This window comes from Gekko japonicus, unplaced genomic scaffold (assembly GCF_001447785.1).
Source record: "Gekko japonicus isolate JY-2015 unplaced genomic scaffold, Gekko_japonicus_V1.1 scaffold923, whole genome shotgun sequence".
NCBI lineage: Eukaryota > Metazoa > Chordata > Lepidosauria > Squamata > Gekkonidae > Gekko > Gekko japonicus.
This window is the reverse complement of record NW_015171530.1, coordinates 535,951-546,177: the sequence shown is the minus strand read 5'-3', so window position 1 is coordinate 546,177 and position 10,227 is coordinate 535,951. Positions and strand designations below refer to the sequence as shown.

General features: G+C 50.3%; 1 protein-coding gene across 1 annotated transcript in view; it reads right to left on the bottom strand.

Moving 5' to 3' along the window:
• Positions 1-1,937: 1,937 nt before the first annotated feature.
• CORO1A (coronin 1A) overlaps positions 1,938-10,227 on the bottom strand; it is a 12,885-nt gene continuing 4,595 nt past the window's right edge. Inside the window, exons 3-10 of the mRNA XM_015419527.1 lie at positions 8,121-8,243; positions 7,397-7,526; positions 6,832-7,016; positions 6,379-6,425; positions 5,083-5,146; positions 3,901-4,005; positions 2,470-2,615; positions 1,938-2,037 (exon numbers count right to left, since the gene is read on the bottom strand). Coding sequence (XP_015275013.1) covers positions 1,938-2,037; positions 2,470-2,615; positions 3,901-4,005; positions 5,083-5,146; positions 6,379-6,425; positions 6,832-7,016; positions 7,397-7,526; positions 8,121-8,243 — 900 coding nt within the window. The remainder of the gene's footprint in view (positions 2,038-2,469; positions 2,616-3,900; positions 4,006-5,082; positions 5,147-6,378; positions 6,426-6,831; positions 7,017-7,396; positions 7,527-8,120; positions 8,244-10,227) is intronic.

Sequence of the window (10,227 nt, the reverse complement as noted above, 5' to 3'; positions counted from 1 at the left end):
ATGAGATTCAAGTGCAAGTCCAAAGGGCCTCTTCCCTCAAGCCAACACCCGTGCAAAAGGAGGAGTTCCACCAGGAGAGGAGAATCCGCTCCCTTCCGCCTAGCTCTTCGCTGCATCTGTTTATCTTCCCCTCTTGAAGCTGTCTGTGCTTGTAGCCGCCGCCACTTCCTGCAGCAGTGAATTCCACGTGTTACTTACTCTTTGGGTGAAGAGGGACTTCCTTTGATCTGTTCTAAGCCTACTGCTCATTCATTTCATTGAGTGCCCACAAGTTCTTGTATCGTCAGAAAGGGAGAAAGGTACTTTCTCTTTTGTAAACCTCTATTTTTTTAAACCTATTTTGTAAACCTCGATCGTGTCACCACTCAGTTGTTGTTTCTCCAAGCTGAAGAGCCCTGACCTCCTTAACCTTTCTTCCTAGGGAAAGTGTTCCATCCCCTTAATCGTTTTAGTTGCCCTTTCTTGCAACTTTTCCAATGCTATAGTAATAATTTTTTGAGGCGCGGTGACCAGAATGGCACACGGTATTTATTTATTTATTTTGATTTATACCCCACCCCCTTCCCACGAGTGGGCTCAGGGTGGCTCACAACAACCAACACAATGCAATCTGTCAGCACATTGGAGACTTTGCACATTGCTGGTGGCAGTGCCCGGAAATCAAAAAATTTTTGGTCAGAGGTGTTGAATATTATCCAAAAGATCCCCTGAATTCATGTTCCGCTATCTCCAGAAATCTTGTTTTTTGATGTTTGGCCTAAAGATCTACTAACTAGACCACATGAAGCTACGGTGGAAGTCATGTTGGGTGCAGCAAAAAACTGCGATTGCATCGTACTGGAAAGCTAATAAAGCACCCAGTATTGAGGTGTGGTGTAAGAAATTATGGAGCCATTATTTAATGGATGCAGTCACAAACAGGGTTCCCTCTAAGCTCAGTTAGTGTGAGCTGGCTCACAGTTTTTTAGCCTCCGGCTCACACATTTTTGTCTTGGCTCAGGAAGGATGGCTCCAAAGCAAACTAATTTATGCAGCAGCCAAATCACTCGCTCACAACTTTAATGCCAGTAGCTCACAAAGTGGGATTTTTGCTCACAAGACTCCTCAGCTTAGAGGGAACATTGGACTCACAAATAAAATAAATTTCTTACTCAAAAGCCAACTCGTAACAATCTTCACAGATAAATGGTACCCGGTGCTTGACTACTTATCTCAACAACAATTCATCTCTTCTGATTGGACACACAGTATCACAAATGGATTTAAAGACTGAAAGTTTGTATTACTGCTTTGAAATTCTTTTCTTTTCTGTTCTCTTTTGTTTCATTTATTTATTTATTGTTCTAGTTTAATATATATTTTCAAGGAGATAAAATATTTATGCTACATCAGACAGAATAAATACCTCTCCGAAAATTGAAAACATTAAAAAAAAATCTTAAAACAATCCAAATGAGAGCACATCATCGATTTAGACAGCCGCATTATGATACTGGCTGGTCTGCCTTCAGTTCCCTTCCTAATAATCCCCAGCATCGCATCTGCCTTTTTTAAATCTTAAAACAATCCAAATGAGAGCACATCATCGATTTAGACAGCCGCATTATGATACTGGCTGGTCTGCCTTCAGTTCCCTTCCTAATAATCCCCAGCATCGCATCTGCCTTTTTTTTATTGCTGTCACACACTGAGTTGATATTTTCACTGTGGGTTCCCCATGGGGAGGAAGGTCGGGTATTAAATAATACTCTGTTCCTTCACAGGAAGGAATTAAATGCAAGGCAACCAGGTAACTAAGGGAGGACCTAATGGCCCATTATGCAGAAAGGCAGCAGGTAGACTCCTCTCTAGGTGGATATATGGAACCCTCGGATGCTTTGAATTAACTGGGTGTTTTTGGTGCTACACGAGTGGAGTCTGCTGTACTGCCTGCTTCTCTAGAACACCTGACTCGAAAGAAAGCAGGAATCTCGACTTACTTTACGAGGCACGGTCATAGCAATGGGTTCACATTTCCTCTCGTGGAGCTTGTAAAACCTGGAAGGGGTGAGAATATCATTCAGGGAAGGGTCGTTTCTGGAGAGGGGGAGGAGGAAGGGTCTCGGAAGCCCAGAGGGCGCAGCAGGTGTTTCCCCCTGCCCCAGGTCATACCTGGCAATCTCACACTTGCTGACCTCCAGCCCGCGTTTGGGCATCCATCCCCCGCCTCGCTGGGACTCCTTGGAGCTGAACATGGAGAGATAGTGCACAAAGGGAGCCTCCCCTGTGAGCTCGAAGTAGCGAATGCTGCTGTCACCCTGCAGAGGAGGAAAGGCAATTCGGAGGGTTTTTCTTTCTCCACCAATGCATTGCTTGCGGATTTATTTATATCCGGGGTCAGTTTCTGGTCCGCCAACCCTTGCCGAAATGTCGGTTTCAGGATCCCCCCCAGAGGGCGCAGCAGGTGTTTCCCCCTGCCCCAGGTCATACCTGGCAATCTCACACTTGCTGACCTCCAGCCCGCGTTTGGGCATCCATCCCCCGCCTCGCTGGGACTCCTTGGAGCTGAACATGGAGAGATAGTGCACAAAGGGAGCCTCCCCTGTGAGCTCGAAGTAGCGAATGCTGCTGTCACCCTGCAGAGGAGGAAAGGCGATTCGGAGGGTCGGTTCTTCTTCCCTGGCCTAGGGCTTTGCTGCTTGAAAAGCCCTATTGTCCTTGTAGGCTGAGAGAGGCTTAGAAGAGATTCCCCAGGGGATGCTAGGCTTTTTTCTTTCTCCACCAATGCATTGCTTGTGGATTTATTTATATCCGGGGTCAGTTTCTGGTCCGCCATCCCTTGCCGAAATGTCAGTTTCAGGATCCCCCCTGCTGTCTCCCCGTTTAGTGTAATCCCACCCTGCGGTTACACCTTTGAGTGAAATCTTTACCAACTGTCCGAACAATCTGCTCCCAGACCAAATCCCACGGGTCCAGAACTCTTGAACGCATGGAGCTGCCTTACCCTGAATCGGACCAGTGATCCATCAGTGTCAGTATCGTCTACTCAGCTGGCAGCAGCTCTACAGGATGTTGGGTACAGGCCGCCAACCCCTTTTCTGGCGCACCGGCTGCTCTTGGGAAGTGGGTGGGGCCAGGTAGGGCTGTTGCCCAGCAAGCCTCCTGACTACGGGAGATTTTTAATTGGCTGTGCAGATTTTTTAAAAAATGTTGCTTTGGCAGCAGCTGCCTCCACGGCACAAGCATCCAAGCTGTGTGACTGAAGTTCAGCTGTGGTGATTATTTTGTGCCCTCAATATCACAGCTGACTTATAGGTCCTTCCCGCACTTAGATCTCATCCCTGGTTTTATCCGAGTTCAACTCGCGACACAATCCCTTGCATTCATCCCTGGTTGTAACAGCATCTGTTTATCCCGGGACAGGTGTGGGGCAAAACCAGGGCGACCTCAATGTAATGTGGAAACAAAAAGTACCCCGAGATAATTACAGGGGTGAACTCGAGTGTCGTGCAGAATGTCAGTTCGGGGACAGGGTCGAACGAGGATGGAAGGTCCGGTGCGGAATCACCCACAGTGCCCCTGTAGGGTTTTCGAGGCAAGAGATGTTCAGAGGTGGTTGGCCACTTCCTGCCTCCGCATCACAAACCTGGTATTCCTCGGAGGTCTCCCTCCCGGAAGGACCAGCCAGGACCGGCCCTGCTGAGCTTCTGAGGTCCAATGAGATCAGGCTCACCTGGGCCATCTAGGTCAGGGCTGCCACCACCCTGCCGTGTCAGAACTACAGCTGTGCCTGCAGGCTCAAATAGGTTGGGGGCCCTTGACCTCCTGCCAGGTCCTTTTAACTGGAGATGCCGGGGAGTGCACCTGGGACCTTCCCTATGCCAAGCAGACGCTCTGCCACTGAGCCACGGCCCCCTTTACCTTGCCAGTCAGGTAAACCACATTGGTGTCTGGGTCATAGTAAGGCAGCAGAACCCCACTGCTTGTGTCGAGCTCCTGGAGGGTCAACGGCTCCTCAGGATTCCTCTGCGGGGCAAAGAGAAGGGGAGATCAGGGCGAGGGCTCCACGTGGAGGAGCTTGAGGCGCAGAAGCCCAAGTTGTAAGACCGAAGAGCTGGTTTCTGTTTCCGCAGGACATTCAAATGCCCTCCCTTGCAGTTGCTGGACCCGGCGGTTCTGCCGTTGCTCGAAGGACAAATCCTGCTGACTGTTTGCTGGGCCGGAGCCACGAGCTTTGACCCAGGAAGTCCCTGGCAGTGTTCCCTCTAAGCTGAGTTAGTGTGAGCTGGCTCACAGTTTTTTAGCCTCCAGCTCACAGATTTTTGTCTTAGCTCAGGAAGGATGGCTCCAGAGCAAGCTAATTTATGCAGTAGCCAAATCGCTCGCTCAGAACTTTAATGCCAGACAGCAGCTCACAAAGTAGAATTTTTGCTCACAAGACTCCACAGCTTAGAGGGAGCATTGGCCCCTGGACACAAGTGCCATGAACTCATTCGGAGGTCACGGGCAAGCTGCTCTCAGGGACAGCCTCCCTCCCATCCCACTCAGCAAGACGGGGGCCATCTCCCCTCCCGTGCAGAATTATTGTAGGAATAGCTAAAAAGATGACTGCGCAGTACATTGAATGCTCTAAAGTACTCTGTAACTATCAAGTGTTGTTATTACAACCAAATCTTCCCTCCCAGTCATGCACACATCTGCTGCTGCTGCTGCTACTACATTTTCATCAAAGATCCTGTCTTTGTGACTGTCACAGGGAACAGTTCCAGTGCCCATGATGCGACTGCCAATGCCAGACCGCTGTCTGCCCCATGATGCCTGTATCTCTCTTGTATTTTTTAAAAGGGGTTTTGTGTTTTACGCAACGGCGTGAGCAAACGCGCGTTCCAGCACACGAGTGCTGGTGCTCGCCTTCCTTTCCCTAGCAATCTCTGTCAGCAATTTCCCTAGCAATCGCTGTCCTGAGTCTCTTCCTCTCTCAGAATCTTTTCTTTTCCAAAAGGGTGTGCGCATGGCCTCACTCCAGCCACCAGGACGGAAGTCACTCCTGTTGAGGCTCATCTGTACATAGCTGGAGGATCATTCTCTTTTTTTTTTCCTCACCGGGTCCCACAGGGCCACCTGTCGCTCACTCATACGGCTGAAGCCGGTGGTCAGCAGTTTGCATCTTGTTCTTGCATTGGAGAGTTCAGTTTGTAACCTAGGACTTGCTTGTCCTCAGTGCACAGAAATTACATCAATCTGATACCATATATATATATATATATATAAGAAATGATTTGGAAAATATTTGAACACCTGGTCTTAAAATATTTTATTCATCATGTTAAAATAAAACGTTCCATAATCAATTTTTTTTCTTTTCTTTTTTCAATTTTTCCAATTTTTTGGAAAAAACCAAAAAGGCTTCAGGAAAAAAACAGAAAACGTTTTTCCCCCGATTTTTTCCGTTTTTTTTCCGGGCCTTCACATCTCTAGGTGAGCCCATTTCTCTTCACTGCACCTGATCATTCTCTGGGTTCCACCTTTCCCTCTTTCTCCAACACATTAAGGACTTGGAAGCTGTCCAGCGGTACCAGATAGTACAGGACAAAGAAAAGGTTGGAACAACATCAGATGATGTTGTCAATGACCAGTGTTCCCTCTAAGCTGAGTTAGTGTGAGCAAGCTCACAGTTTTTAAGCCTCCGGCTCACACATTTTTGTCTTCGCCCAGGAGGGATGGCTCCGGAGCAAACTAATTGATGCAGCAGCCAAATTGCTTGCTCACTAATATCACTAGCTCACAAAGTAGAATTTTTGCTCACAAGACTCCATCGCTTAGAGGGAGCATTAGCCACGATCAGCAGGTGGTTTGTTTTTTTAAAATAATGCAACAAATTCATGGACGAGATGGCTACGAATGGCTTTGAACCGTAATCGTTCCCACTGGACTGTTTTGGATTGCTAGCTATCGAGGGGGGGGGACGGACGTGCAGATCTGTCCTCGCAGAGGAGGGAGAGCGTGTACCTGAATAAAACCTGGTCTTAAAGGTGCCACTGGACTGTTTTGGGCCGGGGGGGGGGGGCTCTGCAACTTACCTGGCTGCTTCTTGCTCTGACTGAGGGCTGCTGAGAGCAGGGGGTGGGGCTTGTTGCATGTGCCCGCCCCCTGGGCTCTTTACTGCCGGAGCTCCACTCCTGGGCGCTCCTGCAGGAAATGACCCCTGACTAGCTCACAAAGTAGAATTTTTGCTCACAAGACTCCACCGCTTAGAGGGAGCATTAGCTACAATCAGCGGGGTTTTGTTTTTTTTTAAATAATGCAACAAATTCATGAATGAGATGGCTACGAATGGCTTTGAACCGTAATCGTTCAGAATGAAACTTTCAAGTTCAGAGTCAGTCTTCCCTCTGATACTCAGATGCTTGTGCCAAACAAGAAGGGATCAGGAGCTTCATCACTTGCTGATGCCAGATGAAGAGCCAGCATGGTGCAGCGGTTAAGAATGTCGGTTTAGGATCTGGGAGAGCCAGGTTCGAATCCTCGCTCTGCCCTGGAAGCTGGCTGGGTGACCGTGGGCCAGCCACACCCTCTCAGCCTAACCTACCTCACACGGTTGTTGGGAGGATAAAACAGAAGAGGAGAAGGATGTGAGCCATCTTGGGTCCCCATTGGGAAGAAAAATGGGGTCTGAATGAAGTAAAATAAAATGCCCCATCATGGCCCGTGCTGGAGTTCAAATGCTGGATCAGATAGATGTCTGGTCTGATTCAACAAGGCAGTCGCTGGTAGATTCCCCTCCACTCTCCCCCATGAGTCCAGATCTGCACCCTCCGGCACTGCCGGATTGAGCTTGCAAGTCACACTTACATTGGCAACTTTGCCCCCTGCCCGCGGGTCAAACAGCCGGACACGCTTGTCCCGGCAGGCCGTGCAGAGCAGAGATCCGTCCCGGTTCCAAACCGTGCTGTAGATGGCATCCGGGTGCAGGTCGTCCAACGAGATTGACGCCTGCCCGACTCCCACGTCCCAGACGGTCACTACGTTGTCACAACCTGTAGAGTTAGCAAGGCCCAGAGATGAAGGAAGGCAGCTCGAAAATCAGTAAAGCTGAGAGAAGAAGGGAGATTGGATTTATACCCTGCCCTTCACTACCCAAAGGAGTCTCAGAGCGGCTTACAATCTCCTTTCCCTTCCCCATAACAAACACCCTGTGGGGTAGGTGGGGCTGAGACAAGAATTGCTCCTGAGAGAACAGCTCTGAGAGAACGTGACTGACCCAAGGTCACGCCAGCAGCTGCAGATGGAGGAGTGGGGAATCAACCCGGTTCTCCCAGATTAGAGCCTGCGCTCCTGACCACAACACCAAACTGGCTTTGGCCATGCTCGGACTGTAGCCCTCCGCAGCCAGCCACGCCTGTCGCTTGCTCCTTACCTGCGCTGAGCAGAAGATTTTGCGCCGTCGGGTGCCACGTGACAATCCCCACCCGCTTGGAGTGGCCTTCGAGGGTCACCAGGGGTTCGTTCAAGGACCTCACGAGGCCAGCTTCGGGCACTGCCCAGACCTGAGAGCAAAAGAAGGCCAGGTGGAGGGCAGCCCGTGGACTTTGTCACGCCCAGTAATGCCTTCTTTCCTTACTCCTGGCCCAGCTCCACAAGAACCCCCTGCAGCTGATAGGGGGCAGATGATAGGGGGCAGATGTGTGACCTGTCCTATGGGATGGTGCAGAGGATTCTGGGATGCAACGCTTGGATCGCTCCCACCCATCCTCAACAAGGGACTACAGAGCATGGCTCTCAGTCTGTGACGTGCAGGGCCTTGGGACAGAAGACTGCCTGAGAGCCGCCCTTCTCAGACTGCCAGGGAACTCTCCCTGTGTGACCTGTCCCCTTTCAGTCCCAGTAAGATCCCCCCGTTTGAAACCTTCTGTCCCTGCAAGTCCCCGTCCCTCCCTCATCTGATGGCGCTGTCCTTTCCCCACCGCCATCCTACTGCCCCACCCCATTCCCCTGATCACCTAACTCCAAAATCTGCCTCCTCCTCTCAGGCCGGCTCTTTCTCACAGAAGCCCCGCCCACTTCCATCCCAAGCCACACCTCCTCTCCCCCACGGCCAGCGTCCCTTCGCTCCTCTCCTCCCCGTTTGCTCGCTCGCTCACCATAACGCTGCAGTCCTCGGATCCGCTGGCAATGACATGGTCGTTGTGGGGGCACCACTCCACGTCCAGCACTGGGGCCGTGTGCCCCGAGACCACCGGGTGGGACTTTTCCAGGCGGCCCGTCTGCAAGGACACGGAGATGGAGAGGGAAAGTACAAGCTTTTGCACAACACAGAACGTACCCTCAGCCTGAAGGTGCAGGTTTATTTGGCGGTGGGAAGTGCTGTCAAGTCACAGCTGAGGTGTGTTTTTGATCAAGTCACCGCCCTAGTGGGTTCTTCAAGGCAAGAGGTGTCCAGAGGCGGTTGCCATTGCCTGCCTCTGTGTCTGAACGGTGGACGTCCTTGGCGGTCTCCCATCCGAATACTAACCAGGGCCAACCCTGCTTAGGTTCCGAGATCTGACAACGTACCTAACCTCTAAAAAAGCCCCTGTCCATTCAACTGTGGGCTCTGAAGAGCTGGGGAACTCTTCCAGGTTAGCTGAGGTGACCCCTCCTCCTGGCACGAGCAATGCCGTAATGTAAAGGGCTGTCCAAGCTTAAAGGTGCAAAAACGTTCACTCTCTTCCGCCCCCCTCTTTCTCCCTCTGTCTCATTTGCACTCACAAGCGGCTTGACAGGACAGTTCGAGTCAAGTCCGGCCGCATAAATTTATATGTAATTGCATGGGAACGCTACTAAGTTACCACTCTTTTCCTATTGACAAAAGTTGCACTAAGGGACGATATGTCATAACTGAGTCATTGCAGAATGGTGCAGCTATGAATAAATGAAAGAGATGGTAGCACAGCAAGTTGCCTCTTGGACTTCAGCAATCATAACAAGAATGCGCTTGTGACTCTTACATCTGTGTGATCTCCAAGGTGCTAAAAGCAGGGGGTACCCTGGAAGATGGAAAGGTCTGTCTTGCCAGCAGATCTCCATTTATGGCTCTTTGGATCCAGTCCTCATATAAAAATCTCTCACATCAGTTAAACCACATAAAATGAAAGTACACTTAATTTCCCCCCCTCAGATATTTCAGTTTTGTCTGTTTTGAAATACTTTAGACATTTATGCAGCTCAAAAAATTAACATCCCTGTCACTCTGTTTGACAAGTCCAATATAGTAAATTGGATCTGAATCCACCTGTCTCTCACTTTTCATCCTTCCCTTCCCCCAAGGATTTCAGAATTGGAAATAGTTCTTCCCTCCTTCATTTTCTCTTTAAGACAACCCTATGAGGTAGAAGAGAAGAAGAGAAGAGATTGGATTTATACCCCGCCCTTCACTACCCAAAGGTGTCTCAGAGCGGCTTACAAACTCCTTTCCCTTTCCCTCCCCACAACAGACACCCTGTGAGGTAGGTGGGGCTGAGAGAACTCTGACAGAAACTGCTCTTTTTCAAGAACAGCTGTGCCAGAATTATGGTTTGCCCAAAGTCATCCAGCCAGGTCTTTGCGGGGCTCATCTCCGTTTCAAAGCCGAAGGGCCAGCACTGTCCGAAGACGTGTCCGTGGACCGGACTCAAATCTAGCTGTTCTCCTGCGGACCGACATGGCTGCCTCTGGAGCGGGAAGGAGGAATCCTGGATCTCAGATCTCCTCTTAGAGTCCGTGTGGGTGTCTCACAGGCAGAGTTCCCATCGCTCTCTGGGCAAGCCTCCAGGGCCTTCACCAGCCGCACAACAGACAGGAACTGTCCCCTGCGGTTTTCCAGTGTTGGCGGAGGATGCGCAAGGCCAGGCTGAAGCAGGGCACATGCCAGGAGAGGACCCAGCTCCTCTGCACTCTCTCTCTCTTGGTTGGGCCCTCCGTTTTCTTCCAGATCGGTGTTTCTTTTTTTAGAGCTGGAATCTCCACGCCTTTCAAAGCAGATTGCATTTGCACGCACACAGACACTCATCTTGAAACTTCATGGGTGGGAGTGTTGTTTTCTTCCCCGTAATGTGCAGAAGCCAACAACACTTTTTTAAGAGCCAAGGGGAAGAGCTCCTCGTGGCGAAGCTGGGTGCCAGTCAGAAATTTTGTGCTCCTCCCCTGGGTACCAGCAAAGCGGCTGATTTTCTTCCTTCCCAGCTGTGCGCTTTGTTCCTTTGTGTTTACACAAAAAAAACCCATATAACC